A 17264-nucleotide genomic window follows, 5' to 3' on the forward strand; every position below is an offset into this window, starting at 1 on the left:
CAGATTAGAGCATGTTTATACAGCGTAAATGATCTCAAAATACACAACAAGGGCTCTCGACCTAGCAGCCCAAACACACTCATGCCCTAAAACTGTACGTAAACCCAACCCCTTAGTCTAAACAACGAGTATTGCTGACACGCTACAACAGCCTAGACGCTTAAAACACACGCTCACCACATTTCTGATTAAAGGTCGTCAAATTGTCTCTGGAAAAATGGTGCGGGTATTCATTTACAAAGTTTAAGAGATTTTAAATCATAGCGAAGGGCATATTAGCAGGCTAACGTTACTTAGAGGAAAAAGCACAAAATGTGACATTGCCCTTCTGTTAGTTTCCCCAGACAAGATGTGATCAGAGACTATGTTGGGTCTTTCTTAGGTTGCGGCTGAAAAGTAAACCGGATTAAATTTTATGCATCTGAAAGATCTCCAGACCAATTTGTCCTTTAGCTTGCCAGTTTTTAATTCTTGGCTGCTATCAAATTGCAGTTTAGCAATGCCCAAATACAACAAAAACAACTGTGTTTGATGATTATTTTTTGGTATGATTATGTATCTGAAGATGGTTGTTTGATAAAAAATGCTGCAGCTTAATAAACAAAGAATTTTGTTGGATTTGTCAATATGTATAGATGCCTCATTAGTGTTTGTTTTCCAATGGGTAAGACGGTCGCCATATTCAAAAGGTCAAATCAGGTTCATAAACACTCGAGAACAAGTTGACTGTTCATCTGCAACCTAGTTATTCACATGTATGAATATCTATATCTGCATTAGACATTAGCAGATGATTTTCACAGCTTTTAGTTTAATGTGATAATTCTGCATTTGGATATTGCATATTGAGTTATACAAAAAAACACAAACCCGCACATTCTCACCTCTGAAAGGTGACCCCATTTTATCTGGAATTTATAGCTTGGTGGTTTTTACAGCCATGGGCTGCATTTGTTAGTGTGAGTGATGAACAGCATCATGTTAACCATTCCTCATGTGACTCCATGTGACTCAGGAGCGGTCGAATGTGGCATCTACGAATACATTTCTATGGGATTTGTGGCCTGGCAGTTAGCAAACATGCTAACAAAAATGGTTTGGTAATGTTAACAAATGTTTTTTTTTTTTATAAAACAGCTTTGATAATTCTACAACAACAATTATTGTACAGAGTGGGAATATTGTTGTTTGACAGAAACGATAGTTTAAATAAAATAAATACAGAATTTTATCAGATCCATGGCTTAGCGGTTAACATACATGCTTAGAAATTTGGTAAAGTCTGGAAACGAAAATGGTCATTTGACCAAAACACGGCCTCTAATTTGAATATAGAGACGTTTTTCAAAAAATGTCATGTTCTAGCAGTCAGCATGGTATTGTAAAATGTGCAAACAAATAAAGACAGTAATTCTAACCAAACGTTGCTGCTTAATAAATAATAAATATTTCTTTCAGACTCATATTCTTGCAGTTAGCTATCATCTTTTAACACATGGTATGGTAATGTCGGCAAACAAAAAAATGCAGCTGCCCAATAAATATACAGAATTTTGTAGAGTTCTTGTTTTTAGCAGTTAGCAAAAAATATGGTAATGTTTTCAAATGTAAATGGCCAAAAACATTGCTGCTTATTCAAATAAAGAACTTTGTCAGATACATGGTCTAATGATTAGTGCACATGCTTGCTTAAAACAGGGTAATATATGAACAAATATGGTCAACTGACCAAAATGTTGCTACTTAGTAAATAATGAACCTCATTGGTTCTTGCTGAAGCTCAAACATGCTGCGTAACACGAGAATGAACCTCATTGGTTCTTGCTGAAGCTCAAACGTGCTGCGTAACACGAGAATGAACCTCATTGGTTCTTGCTGAAGCTCAAACGTGCTGCGTTACACGAGAATGAACCTCATTGGTTCTTGCTGAAGCTCAAACGTGCTGCGTAACACGAGAATGAACCTCATTGGTTCTTGCTGAAGCTCAAACGTGCTGCGTTACACGAGAATGAACCTCATTGGTTCTTGCTGAAGCTCAAACGTGCTGCGTTACACGAGAATGAACCTCATTGGTTCTTGCTGAGGCTCAAGCGTGCTGCGTAACACGAGAATGAACCTCATTGGTTCTCGCACGTCAAGTGAACATGCTTGAGCTTCCGTTTTCCATATCAGATGTGTGCGTTGATGAATGTTTATATGTGAATAAAAGCCTAAATTCAATCTGTTCATCATATAAAGCGATAGTTTCTCTTTAGAAAATTTGGACTAAACTGCTTGATTCATATGGATTAGTTTTACGAATCTCTTTATGAACTTTTTGGAGCATCAAAGCGGTAGTTGCATAGACTGTCAATTGAGGAATAGAAATCTCTTAGATTTCATTAAAAATGTCTTTATTTGTGTTCTGAAGATGAACAAAAGTCTTACGGGTTTGGACCGACATGAGGCTGAGTAAATGATGACAGAATTTTCATTTTTGGGTGAAGCAACCCTTTAAAAATGCAAAAAGCAAAAGCATTTTTCAAAATATATACAGAAGTTTGCAAGCTACAGCAGGGTTTGCAGCTTATTTTCTCCATGCCTGCACATTAAAAACTAGATATTTTTGCTGTCGGACGGAAACACTTTGTTCCTTTCATAGTCCACATGTTCCTAACACTTCGATTTTGGTTTGAAAGAAGGCTGAGCACCAGTTGGCTTGTTCATAATCTAAACATTTAATCAAATGCAGGGAGGCCTATTCCAGCTGGACATGGACAACAGAAGGAGGTGAAGCAATCGTAAGTGTATGGACCATTGTGGAGAGAACCAATACAGGATATTTGTGTTAGTCCGAAATGGGTCAAAGGTGAAGGCCTGTGAATCTCTGAGAGGAAGGGACAGGACGTGAGGCGTTGTCCTGAGATTAGAACCATCTGTTAGTTGAGGACACATCAGTCAGAGTTTTTCTCTCGCACACAAACATAAGTGTGCAAATAAACACATGGGGGTGCATGTGCGTGTAATGTACACGACGTTTGCACAAATGGACACGAGGTTATACACATAGCTAATTCGATGGCCAACTAGCACATGGTACGACAACTGCGTATTTTCTCTCGCACACACACTCACTCGCTCTCAGCATATGTTTATGTTCAATTGAACACAAACCAGCTGGACCTAGACACTTAGCATCAAAATCAAAGAGAAACAGGGCTTGTAAGTTTCGCAAGAGACAAAATTGGCGGGGACGGGTGCAGGGGTCCATACCTGAGCTGTTCTGCGAGGCGGGGGTCCGTCGTGAGAAACTCTTAACGGCCAAACTCTGTCCTCGCTGCTTCCGACGCCAAGCGGTTCGACACTTGGAATCAATGCTCTGCTTGATACGGTACCAGTCGGACTCGGTAATGGTGAACTTGTAGAACAGGTGACCTGGTTGCACATAGACAGAGACATTCACAACATTGACACCATGACAAAATCAGTCATGAAATAAGGGGCAAAACACTAGCTATGTTTCCATCCAAAAATGGAGTATCGCATAAAACATTGTTGGATAAAGCAGTGTTTCCATACATTGTGTTCATGTGGGGGCGCGGAAATTGGAGCAAGATATCTAATATAAATGTTAAAGTTGCAGCAATCGGGGAAGTCATTGTGGCTCTTGTTTTGCACATCAGAAATATCTTGCATACTGTATGTAAATGAAGCACTTAGCATGGTATTGTAAAGTGTGCAAACAAAGACGAAACATCGCTGTTTGACAAATCTAAAAAAATGTCACATTCATTTGTCATGTCAAACCCATTTCATTTGCAAATGAAAATGGCCATTTGATCAAAACATTGATATTCAGAACATTGCAATCATGATAAAATGTGTCAGGAAATAATGAACGAAACACTGATGTAATTTTAGGATCCATGGTCTGGCAGTTAGCAAACATGATATGGTAACATATGCAAATGAATAGTTGCTACTTACTAGAGAAGATTTTCTAATTCATGTTCTAGCAGTTAGCGCACACGTACTTAGCATGGTATTGTAAAGTATGCAAACAAAAAACGAAACGCTGCAGCTTAACAAATATTACAATTTGGTTGGTTGGTATTGCTTATTAAATATACAGAATTTTGTCAAGATCTTGTTCTTGGCAGTTAACACACATGCTTAAAAATAATGTTTGCTAATAAAAATGGCCAATTGACCAAAACATTGAGAACAGTAGTTTTTCGAATTCATGTTCTAACGTTAGCGCATATGTGGTTAGCATAGTATTGTAAAGTGTGCAAACAAACATGAAACGCTGCTGCTTAACAAATAAATTCTAGCAGTTAGAAACCATGTTTGAAAAGCTTGTAATGTGTTGTGAACAAAGCTGCTTATTAAATATACAGAATTTTGTCTAATTCTTGTTTTTAGCAATTAGCGCACATGCTCAAAAATAAGCTAGTAATGTTAGCAAAAGAAAATGGGCAATTGAGCAAAACACTGACATACAGAACATTGCAGCCATGATATAATCTGTGAGGAAATAAGGGAGGAAACACTGACGTAATATTTAGCCATGCGATTATGCTGTAAACAAATAAACTCTTTGCACTTTGAAGGAGAAATAAACATGTAAACAAACAGCTCTAACCTAATTCACATTAGCCGCTGTCAAATAGGGTTTGTTAGTGCAAAACTGCACGTAACATTCCTTGTATAAATAATTTTACAATGTTACGGCTTGTTGCTGGAATTGACCAACATACTGGTGTGACAGAAGATTTGTTGTGAATGAGAGGAGCGGTTAGAGACCTTACTAATTAGCTCATGTGGGGAAAATTCTTGTCTGGTGTCGAGGATGAGGCAGAACCGCAGATGAGCTACTTGAGTACTGAAATGATTTGAATTAGACTGGACAAAACTGAATTAAACTGACTCACACAACTGAACTGATACGATCAAAGACCTGATTTGTCACAGACCGGGTTTGGAACAGATGGGCTTCAAAACGGGTTCATTACAAACAAAAACTGTTCTTTGAATTTAAAATATTCTGCAAAACCAGTGTGGTCCATATCCTAAACAAATTAATCTTATGAGCCAGTTCTTTTAGCGAATCAAAACCATTCAGTGCTATTGGTGTAATCAGGTTCCCCAAAAATGACTCTTTTGAACTGGTTCTTTTTAGTGAATCAAAAACATGCAGCACAACCAGTGTAGTCTGATTCCTAAACAAATTAATTTTATTATTAGCCAGGAATCAAAACCTTACAGCATTGACAAGTGTGGTCCGATACTCGCACTAATGACTCTTATTAAGTGGTTCTTTTGAGTGAATCAAAACCACGCAGTGCAATCAGTGTAATCAGATTCCCAAATAAATGACTCGTATTAACTGGTTCTTTTCAGTGATTCAAAAGCATACAATGCAATGTCTGCATCCGAAATCGCATGCTTCCCTACTTTATAGTAGACGAAAAACAGTATATGACAAGTATGTCTGAATTCACAGTACTCGTAAAAAGAGTAGGCAAAAAGTCCCCGGATGACAGACTACTTCCGGTGAGATTCTGAAGTGTGTATACGATGTACACTTTTACTGTCCCATGAGGCCACGGGAGAGGATTTACGAATGTTAGATGAAGCGATGTAACTGACGATGGTAGGTCACATGATAATGACAAACATGGTGAATGTAGTACGTCCAGATTACATTCATACTATATAGATCATACTTTTTTAGCGGTCGTGAAGTAATTAGTTATTCAAAATAAGTATCAACTCAAGAGAGTATGTGATTTCAGACACAGCCAATCAGTGTAATCTGAATCCCAAACAAACGACACTTACGAGCCAGTTCTTTTTACTGAATCAAACACATACCCGGTATAGCTTATATTATACCATGGTCTGGGTGAATACTCGATTCTGATTGGCTGCAGGGTGTCCATTAAAAAGTGATAATGTACACCTAGGAAAGGCGTCCCGTCAATTTGCCTGATGACAGTTCTAAATGATTGCGCTGGCTCAAACTCACTGATCAACTGCTGCGGTCGGGTCGCTGTGGCCACGTTGCTTGGCAACGCCTGTATACGGGAGATATTAAATAGTGCGCTCGACTTAATAAATAAAAACCCTCACGATTTTTACTCTAAAACACATTAAAGTATTATTAATTGATTAAATATTTCTTTCTTTCGTAAGTGACCATGGTATAAGCGGGTTAATGCCCTTCGAGGTGTCCATTGTCAGGTATTAATGGACTTCGGAGGAGGCAACCGTCCTCCGCGCCTCGCCGTCGTCCATTAATACCTGATAATGGACACCTCGTCGGGCATTAACCCTTACATAACTTACACATAGTGTGTAATACGTAAGATTCCATAAGAAAATACCTAAATTAGCACGTTTACTGACTGGCTGCTCATATGACAACATAAAGAATTGTTAATCAGTCGGTCAACAGACTGTAAATCACACGTAGTTGCTCTTTTATTGGACTTACACCGAATGCCGTAGATCATGAGGGGGTCCAGCTGTTTCTTGCCGTGCTTGCCCTGGCCGGAGAGGTTGGAGACGGCCTGCACCTCGCGGTGGAACAGGTAGTCCAGCAGCGTCAGGGCCATTTTCTCCGCCGTGCGACAGTTGGTGCTGATGTGCAACATGTCTGCTGGAGACACCGGGCAGCGCACGCGCATCTCAGGGTTGTTCTCGTCACCGAGCCACGTTCCTGTTGGATAGTCCTCTATGGAGGAAAGAGAAAGACGCATGTTGCCATTACAAAAATGTTTTGCCAAACGTACACAGTATTCACTTGTTAACAGGTAACTTGCCACTGTAATTTATAGTCATGTAACTATGAAGCTTTTTGACAAAATGAAAGGATGCTGAATGTGAATAACTCTATGTATACTAATCAGACTATTTTTGAATGTGGACCAACAGCTCACTGGGGGCCTTAAATAGGATAAAACATGACTAAAGAAAAGAAAAAATGTATTTATCTGGGCATGATGCTTGTGAAGGAATGTAGATGAGGGCTAATGAAACTGGGGTCCGGGGACCAACAGGGGCCACAAGGGGGTGCGCCAGAAGGCCCATACAATAGTTGAGAATTGATTTGAGAATTGAATTGATAAACACTTATTTTATTCTATTGATCAAAATGTATTAGTGTATAAGTATGTCTAGTTTTTGTGCCTTTTAAGGTAAAATTTTTGTGAAATGGTACCTTGCCTTCAGCTTGCTAACTGAGGGTTTTATGGCATTATGGTCTGTAAAGCGGCTCTGGAAGAATATTAATGCTTATTATTTAAGCATTTTAACTGAAAATGTTTTTTTAATTATCTAACTGTAATCTAATAATCATTGTTGTTACAGTAAACTAAAATAATGTAAAAAAAATTTTTTTTACTTAAACGACAGATTGTTGCCTTGGCAATAACTGAAATAAAAGTGTTGAAGTACTAAAATTACTAAGACTAAAACAAAAATAAATTAAAGCTAAAAATAAATATATAAAAAAAATCATAAAAATACTAAAAACTAAAATAAAACTGAAAAAAAGCAGAGAATTTAAAAGCAGATATATTAATACAAGTAAAATAACACTGCTAATAATGGGTAAAAAGGATACGCAAAATTATAGACTTTTTCCAGATTATATTTTTAATTTTGTTAGTTATATTTTAATTTTCATTAGTTTTAGTGCAGTTAGAATATAAATGCCAATTATTTAACTCTGGAAACATGTCGTCCTCATAATATTACTCTTACAATATTTCTCACACAGTATAAATGTCTTAACACATGAAAATATGTAGCTACTAGCTGCCTTTATATTTTAGGAAGGTGCACCCTTGCAAATGGGTCAGTATTAGTATATTATATTACACTATTTGATATTTGGCAACAAAAGTTTGATCTAGCCTGCTGACCACTGTGGTAGATATAATGAAACATCTATGTCAAAATACATGACTCTCACAAGGTCATAACAACATATTCAGGATTGGAGTGGGAACATGTCATCAGCCATTGTTTTCAACATTAGCCGAGCACTAATCCCAAATATCTGTGGAGGGTGTGAGAACATGCCCCTCGACGCCTCGAAGCAAATGCAAGAGTGTCCCCTGCTGGCTCACCAAACAAACACTTCACAACAGCATTACTGGTTTACACCGCTGTCTTTATATGGACAAGAATTTGGCATGGTTAAAAATGTTGATTGAAGTTTAACATTAAGACCATAACATTTCTTCTTCACACTAAGAATCGAAATATTACATATCCAGGAATGAGTTTTCATCGTGAGTGCTCCAAGAAAAAATATTGTGGCATATTTTGTCTCAGAAACTATTTTAATTGGCATTTCTGTTAAATATTTGTATGTGTAGCACATGCCAAACATTGCTTTGGCTATAGCTGGCAGGATTTATGGCGGGTCGGTTTAAGTTTATCATGGATTGTCAAAGCGTGAGTGTAAAATGATGTTAGGGAGTAAATTGTTTCAGGTCAAGAGGGTAAGTTAAGGAATGCGTGGACTATTTACATTTATTTACGATTTACAAAATAAAAAAATATGAATGTAGATTATATATTTGCATTATAATGTTAATAATATATTTACATTTCCATAAACCCAAGATGGATGTAGTGAAACAATTATCAACTTTTTGTATTTTTAATATTAATTTAATTATTCATATATAGGCCTAATTTAATTATTATTAACTTCCAAGCAAATACACATTTCTACCCTAACAAAATATTTTTTTCCCATGTAAATCTTTCCATCACAGGCAGCTTTATAATATAGCCACTTATATTTCTTATATTATATTAATTATATTATATTATATTATATTATATTATATTATATTATATTATATTATATTATATTATATTATATTTAGTGCTGTCCAATCAATTACCGGTAAGCGCGATTAATCGCATATAACATAATTTTTTTTTTTACGTGTGCATATATGTATATATATATATAAAATATAATAATATATATGCACACATATTATGTAAACAAAAATGTTTATGTTAGATGCGATTAATCACGATTACCGGTAATTGATGGAACAGAAAATAATTGAAAAGAATAATCTACATAATTTATTTTACCCCATGCACACAAAACTTTTTTCCCCATGTGAATCTCTCAATCACAGGCAGCTGTAAAAAATTTCCACTTTTTAAATAGATGGTCACAACAAAAATGATGCACAGTTCCCTAGTTTAAAGGGATGACACATTTTACCCCACTCCCCTATATCAAAACCATGGATGAGGTTAAAGCCAGAGGGAAATAACACAACACAAACAAAAGCAAAGCCTTTAAAGAACAAAATGTACCATTCTTCGACTAAATATCATCACAAACAGCTGAGAACGAGTGAATATTTGCAGAGGAACGTCTTTGAACTAACCAAGCTAACCCAGACTCCACTCTAAAACAACCCAGTCAAATAATAAGAAAAGCAAAAGCAGAAGTTAAGCAATCAAAACAAACCCTTTAAACCCAGACCTCCTCCAGACCAAAGATACATCCGTGAATCACTTATGGCCAGACGGCTTACACAGGACACATTGTTGATGTAACACTTTTTTAATGTGTTGAGGGAGTACTAGTGATTAGTCAAAACACGTTTATATTATTAATCATCAAATGTTGCTTTAGTTGAAGTTTTTTTGCGCTACATTTTCATGCTTTAAAGTCACCCCACCACACACAGACAAAACACATGAAAACACACGTGATCATCTTATTTGTGCAGATGCATTTCAAAGATTTCCATGTCTTCAAACCTTTTCAATAATTGTTCAAATTGGTTGCTCTTCTTGTGAGGCCGTGTTTGTGCTGAACTCAGAACAAATAGTTCCCACTTGGTTCCTTTAAAAGACGCCATAAAATCAAAATTGGAATTTTTGGTGGCTTTTATTTCATGTGTGTTAGCTTTGAGGACGTTTATGTGCTAGTGCACTTCTTAACGTTGACAAAATTAGCTTTTAGTAGATTTCAAATTTACAGTCTTTCTCTTCTGGATAACAGACTCATAAGATCGATGACTCATCCTGCACTACACCGGTTTTTGTCCAATCAAATTCTCTATAAAATGCAGGGCTCCAGACTACCATTTGAGAGCCGTAGCACCGGTGCAACTAAGTTCAACAGATGGAGGCGCCAGCACCTGATTTGGTAGCGCTGGAGGGATTTTTCATCGTAAAGGCATTTTAATCATTAAATTACTATTGTTTTACATTAATAAGTGCAGTTAGTAATAATATTACGTTTATTTCTTGGAAATTAACATTTGACAGTAAAGCACTGCTTGAGTTGAGATACAGATTAAATGAACTTTTAACAACAGTATTGAGTAAAAACCAAATTGTTCTAAGAATTCTTTTTTAATATTCTACTCTTGTTAAAGGGATAGTTCACCAAAAATTAAAATTCTTCCATTAATTAGTCACAGTCATGTCATTCCAAACCCGTAAGACCCCCCCCCCCCCCCCCCCCATAGACTGCAATGTTATCAAAACTTTCAAGGCCGAGAAAGGTAGTAAAGACATCGTTAAAATAGTCCATGTGACTAATAGAGCTGTCAAATAAAAATGTGATTTTCGAATATTCGTCAAATAAAAAAAATACACATTCGAATTGTTGGTGTGTCAAGATCGGTCAGGAGGCGCGCGAGACATGATGATGACGTAACTGGCGCTGTTTTTTTTTGTTAGCTTATCCAGTATACAGCGCGTTTCGGCTGCGTTGTTAATTAGAAAAATGGCGGGAAAAGGCGACCTGCTGACGAAAACCCTCTCAGTTGGTGGCAAAAATCATGCAACGACACACTTGACCATACCAGCACATCGGTCAGAGCTGAGCGTGTGTTTTCATCAGCTGGAAACATTGTCAAAAAAAAAAAACACTCGCCACTCGCTTCATTCACTCGCTTGTTTCGTCTGGTGTTTTTGACGCCCTCTTGTGGGCATAGGAGACAATACAGTACTTTTTTCCTCTGACATTAAGAATTGCCTTAAGAATTCGAATTTTGCTAATATTTAAGAAAGAAATTCGAATTTAGCTTTTCAGCCATTTTGACAGCCCTGGTGACTACAGTGGTTCAACCTTAATGTTATGAAGCGACGGGAATACTTTTTGTGCGCAAAAATAAACAAAAATAATGACAACAATTTCTTCTCTTCTATGTCAGTCTCTGACGCTGTTCACGTGAGCACTGCGACACATGCGTGTGATGCTGACGCAGGAGCCAGCCAATAATGAAAATCTGCAAACTTAACCTTCAATATGTCTCGCCAAAACATCTTGTACAAACCAATCTCAAAACACAACGCATTTGTGAATCTTACCCTCTGAGTTGAGAGTGATGAGCGTTACGTTGTTGGTATTCTGATTCTGGCCGCTGTTGGACACCGAATCGCTCGTTTCAGAACCGCTTTCCTGATCATCCTGAATCTCTTCATGGACTGGAACCTTCAGCACTATGGTTTTCTGTCTTCCTCGCCCAACGGTACTGCAACAAAAAAATAAAGCGCCATTACACCGAGAGCTTGTCCTCACTGTGCGACAGATCCAGAAATCGGCTTCTCAGTATATTTGCATGCATAATGCATAGATTTGCATACACAGGAGACATTTCTATTTCATTTATGCATAAAAAACACAATTTGTTCTCACTTGCTGAGTAGGTTCTCTAAAGAGTCCGATGCACGTGGTGAAGTTTCCTCCCGCGTCTTCGGCCTGTCTCCACTCACTATAACGTTTGTCTGGGGAACAACACTGAGAGCAAAGACTCACTGTTACCATCTTCATAAACCCTGAACACTTCATATCAGTGGTTCTCAACTGGTGGGTGGCGACACAAATATAATATATATGCTCAATATACATCAATATCATAATGCTTTTAGGCAAATATTCAAGTTTTTTTAATGTAATTATTATATATTTAATTGTGCAGCTCATTTTCTCTATTTTTACATTTAAACTACTTAAACTTTAACGCTGTTAAATGTAATCTTTAGCCAATCTTAAAATAAAAATATCCATTTTTCAAACAGTGCATTATAATGCTAAAATTACTAAATTAATTTGCAGCATTTAAAATGACTGATTTTAGATTGTATTTATTTATACAAAATAATGCATAATTTTCATTTTTAATTGAGAATCTGGCATGACAAGAAAAAAAAAAGAAAGATCAGCTTTTCAGTATTGGACAGAATACTAATGTATGTGCATCACTATTAATAAATAATAAAATAAAACATAATAAAATGCACCTAACCATAAAATTGTATATAGTTAGGAAAGAAAAAATAACTGCGCTCATTAACTTTTAATAGGGAGTAGAAAAAGCTTCCCATATCCTTTGTTGATGATCTTAAAGGCATTTGTTACATTATTTTGTTCTCATTTGATGTGAATTATTCTGAACTGGATTCAACAACATGTTTTGATATTGTGGAAGACATTTTATCTTTAAGATGTGTGTGTATTTGTATTGGAATGGTAAAAGAGTGTTGGTCCGTGACAGGAGGGCCTCCGCTCAAGGATAAAATATGATGAACAAGTCTGAGAATGTTCCAAGTATGGTTGAAAATACCATCATTGGCCTAGAAAGATAACATTCTGGGAGTCAAAACTATAAAAGAGGGAGGATGCCCTCCCCTCACTGTCACACTCTGCAGCCACTCTGTGTGACTAGCCACGTTTCCATTACCCTTCAAATTGCGCAAATTGAAATTGCGAATTGAAAATACGCCCAATGGAAACACGTCAATTTCGCAAAAACTCCCATTTATCGCAAAAAAGTTTGTACGCTCACATGTGATGGTTTTTTAGGCAATTTGAAAAAGAAATATTTCGCAAAACTGCAATGGAAACGTTTTTTGCGCATTTACAGGTCACCTGACGTAGATGACGCGGTATGTTTGGACAGAATATGGGACATAGTTCTTTATTAAATTCATAAAAGACAAAAGAATTACAGGAATACTGGATTCTAAACCTCAAAGAAATGCCACAATCAAGACCTCGAAGCAGAGAAACACCCAGATACATATGTGACGCTCTCAAGTATAAGGGTCTTTCCTTGCCATTAATGATTGGATAACACACATACGTCTCCTTCGATTAATAATAACGGCCAGTGCGGTGGCTGAGATATACATAAACCTACCAACGTCCGTTGCCATGATTTTTGGAATGACTTATCGCAATAGTTTTTTGTCGACATTTAGAAGAAAAAATAAAGTTTTGCGCAAATCTGTAATGGGAACGAGCCTAGTGTACGACTGCTGGCCTTTTCCTTTTCTTGCAAGAAAATAAACCTCATCAAAGACTATTGAAAATGTTTGTCTCTTATTCAGTGATAGAATTTTGTTTGCCACCACAATATCAATCCCTAAAAAAGTCCACTACTGTTCTAATTTGCCATGATTATTATTGGTGAGATACAAAATGTTATAAAAAAAAAATCTATCAATTTTCAAGGAAAGTTTTCATATAAGTGTTTATTTTAAGCCATCACAAGATAAAATGCATGACTGAAAAAAGTTTCTAATAATTATATTTATTCACTAATAAACGTTTCATTAAAATGGTAAAATAAAATGTATAAAATACAACTTATTTATTAATATATTTTGTGGTATATGGAGTACATATTCATATTAATAAATATTTATACATTCATATTTTTGTAGTTTACTTCAGCATGATATCTCATTTTTTCAAAATACGGTCATGAAGAAAATAAGATGATAATCTATGAATTTTAGCTAACAAGTGCATTTGAAGTGTTTTCAGTCATGCAGATCATCATATAATCCCATATAAAGAGCAACTGTACTTGATTTCCCACTTTTCTTATGACATTTCACCACTAACTGTTATAATCAGTTTATTAAATCAGTCTCAAGATGTTGTTCTACGTGAACAGGTTTGAATTAACCCCCCAAATGAAAGGCCAAACATCTTCAATAAATGAGAAAAAAACAGTCAGGTATAAAACACCCGGCATCATCTACGGTCCACTTACCAGCGTACTTTGTCGCAGGTCTGAGTGGCTCCAAAAGGGGACCCTGACACCATGGGTACCTGGATGTTCAACTGGTTTTTCCCCATCACTATGTCCAGCTTCTCCACTAAACCTCGACAGGTGGCCTCAAGAACCTGCAGCTTCGCCTCCATGCTGTCCAGCCGCTGGCAGATCGCCTGACTGATGGATATCAGCATCGACTGGGAGCGCACGCATAGACAAACACAGAAAAAAACAAGATTTTTGCAAAGTCCATGCTTATATAAGCTGTTTAGATTCTGTTCCAGATGAATTGATCATCTCTATTGAAAATGTTAAGATGCTACCTTAATAGTTGTTTCTTGACTAATTTCAATCCTTGCTCGTTTCCTTCCTGGTTGATCAGCGTCTTCATTATTGTCCAGGATATCTAGTTTCATCAAAAAAGCACAGCAGAAATTCACAAACTAGGGATGCACCGATTTTGGCCAATAATGATAATCGAGAACTCTATATTTGATAGCCGTTAACCGATATATTGGCCGATAAATCTAAATCCAAATTTGATATGACTTTTGAGCGCCTGATTAAAAAAAAAAAGAAATCACCATTAAAAATCATGTCCCAAGCACACGATTATAATGTGCTCGTTATAATTTTATGCAGCTTATATAACAGACTTGCGCTGCACATGCCGCACTTAACTTTATTTTCCTTTTTTGAAGTGATTCCAAACATATTTCCAATCAAATCAAAACCATCATGGTGCATGTGAAGTGTCTCAGCTCAAGGAAATAATACATTATTTATCAGCTTTAAGACATCAGCCGAATTTTCTTATCGGGCCGATAACATTAAAAATGACCATATATCGGCCGATACCGATATATCGTGCATCCCTACCACAAACACTACCAGCATGACCCATTACGCAGATGTTTCTCTGATTTCGAGGTCTGACCTGTTTGGTGTCCTTCATGATTCAAATCCGCCACTGCGATCTGGACTATCTCCACCAAATCCTGCTCTGACATCATTCAAACCTGCATTTCAGAAAGATGTCACTGGTAAACTTGGGGTGGTTTGTGTTATATCAGTTAGGGTTATTACAGTCAACAATATATATATATATATATATATATATATATATATATATATATATATATATATAATATATATATATACTCAAATATATAAAAACCTTCTTTTTTTCAGATAGTTTTCTTCTAATTTCTTTCTTTTTTATTACGTTTAACTTGATGTATTAAAACAACTTAAACTAAAACTAAAATAAACATGAATAAAAAAACTATACAGACATATTTAAACTAATAAAAATGATAAAAACACACAACAAAATTACTAAAACTTGATCTAAAATTAAAATGAAAAATATATTATCGATAGTAAAATAACACTGATATCAATTATTTGCTAATTCGTTATTATTTTGGGAGGGAATATACATTTTTAAAGAAACTCTGCATTTTCAAAGACAGTGTTTTTAATATATTTTATATTCAAGACACCACAAGATAAAATATTGGATTTTTGCAGGCACCATTGTGTCCTTGCCAAAAAAAAAAAAAAAAAAAAAACCTGACAGCTGGGACCCCCTGAGGGGGGATGTGGTACTGAAGGTGACCTCACTTGTTGTTTCCATTTTATTTTGCTGCATAGGCCTATTTCATTTCACAAAAGATTAATTGCAATTTTGTTGAAGACACTTTAAAAAAAAAAAAAACTATTTTTTTATAATTTAAATAATTAATAATTAAATAAATATTTAAATAAAAAAATACATTATTAAATAAATAATCTAACTAAAATAATATTTAACTAAAAAATTCAAATGAATACAATAATAAAATAATATTTAATAATAAATACTTAATACAAATTTTAATAATGATAATTGTTATATAACAACAATAATTAAATATGATAAACTAGTGCCTGGTGCACATTCTCTTTCAGATCTATTCCTACTAGTAGCATCTTTAGATATGGATTTCATTTTTAATTTTTAGTTCAGGGTCCCTACAATATGAATTTTTATTACTCCAATTTTTAGGCAATAAAACTGTATACTCACTATATAGTTTAGATTTATAGAAATGTAAAATTTTGTTTACACACACACACACACATATATATATATATATATATATATATACTATTTGTGTGTGGGTGTATTAAGTACATATTAGTATTGTAGTGAATAAAAAAAAAGTTTCTGTTTGTTTATATATTAAAATGAATTTAATAACTATTCTGAAAAGTCATTGCTGTAGTAAAAAATACCATGGTACTTTGACTGAAATTCATGTCCCAGGGTATTTGATATTCATATGTCCAAAATACAAGGTAGTGCCATAGTACTTTTTTTATAAGCATGGATTACCACATTTACTTGCAATATTTGCTCAATACACCATAGCATGAAGGTATGTCCATATTGTGGTACTTTTACGATGTACATGCATGATTCTCGATTAATATGAAACTGCTGCTGAGATTATAACTAGGTTAATTTAGTTCAACTCTAGTTAAGCACTAGTTAAACAAGGACGCTCCGGGATTTAAAAAAAAAAAATCATAAAACATTAATTGTAACGACGCAAATCGTTGACCAGTTTAATAATAGGGCCAGTGCTTTAATCCAGTTAGCACACTGCAGCTAACCTGCTCATGTAGCCTCGGCTAGCTAACGAACAGCTCAAAACAACAGCAGCGAAACGCATCTAGGCCTCATTTGTGCCCTTCATAGCACGCAAGACACAGTTGACAAGAAAACAGCAGAAAAATTGTTATTTCTTTAATGCACAGCGCCATATTTTGGACGCGCGCGGAGAGCTGGAGGTGTCGCGTGTCAGAATGGTTTATATTACCGTGTGAATGATGAATTCTCGTGTTGTTTGTGAGGATTCCGATAATGGCGTCCTTCCTCGCGAGAGAAAAACCCGAGCATTGAGCGCCGCTCGCCGTTCGCACTGCGCATGCGCGTAGACTGTGGCCGTGTTCAGTACTGCAGTTATGGGACGAACCCGGGACGAACCAACACACAGCAAGTTTCAAAATTTCTTTTTTTTTGAGCTTGCATCTAAAGGTTTTCATTCTGCCTCTGCGTGAGTATTTGCGTCCAAATTATGTAAATCTTGTATTTATGTAAATTATGTAAAACAACATTATTTACATGTCCCATGACTTTTTGGACATGCACAGAAAAAAAGAAAA

The 17264-nt window shown here is 35.8% G+C and overlaps 1 protein-coding gene across 2 annotated transcripts in view; it reads right to left on the reverse strand.

The window, feature by feature from the left end:
* The window catches only part of banp (BTG3 associated nuclear protein), a 53403-nt gene extending 36379 nt beyond the window's left edge, over positions 1-17024 (reverse strand). The window contains exons 1-8 of one of the 2 annotated variants that reach the window (XM_084094100.1): positions 16919-17024; positions 14989-15070; positions 14375-14457; positions 14049-14248; positions 11684-11785; positions 11356-11519; positions 6479-6718; positions 3253-3414 (exon numbers count right to left, since the gene is read on the reverse strand). In XM_084094100.1, coding sequence (XP_083950226.1) covers positions 3253-3414; positions 6479-6718; positions 11356-11519; positions 11684-11785; positions 14049-14248; positions 14375-14457; positions 14989-15064 — 1027 coding nt within the window. In that variant the 5' untranslated portion in view covers positions 15065-15070; positions 16919-17024. The remainder of the gene's footprint in view (positions 1-3252; positions 3415-6478; positions 6719-11355; positions 11520-11683; positions 11786-14048; positions 14249-14374; positions 14458-14988; positions 15071-16918) is intronic. The other variant, XM_084094099.1, reaches the window with a different exon arrangement.
* Between the last annotated feature and the right edge of the window lie 240 nt (positions 17025-17264).

The sequence above is a fragment of the Abramis brama genome (genome assembly GCF_963993115.1).
Source record: "Abramis brama genome assembly, chromosome: 20".
Lineage (NCBI taxonomy): Eukaryota > Metazoa > Chordata > Actinopteri > Cypriniformes > Leuciscidae > Abramis > Abramis brama.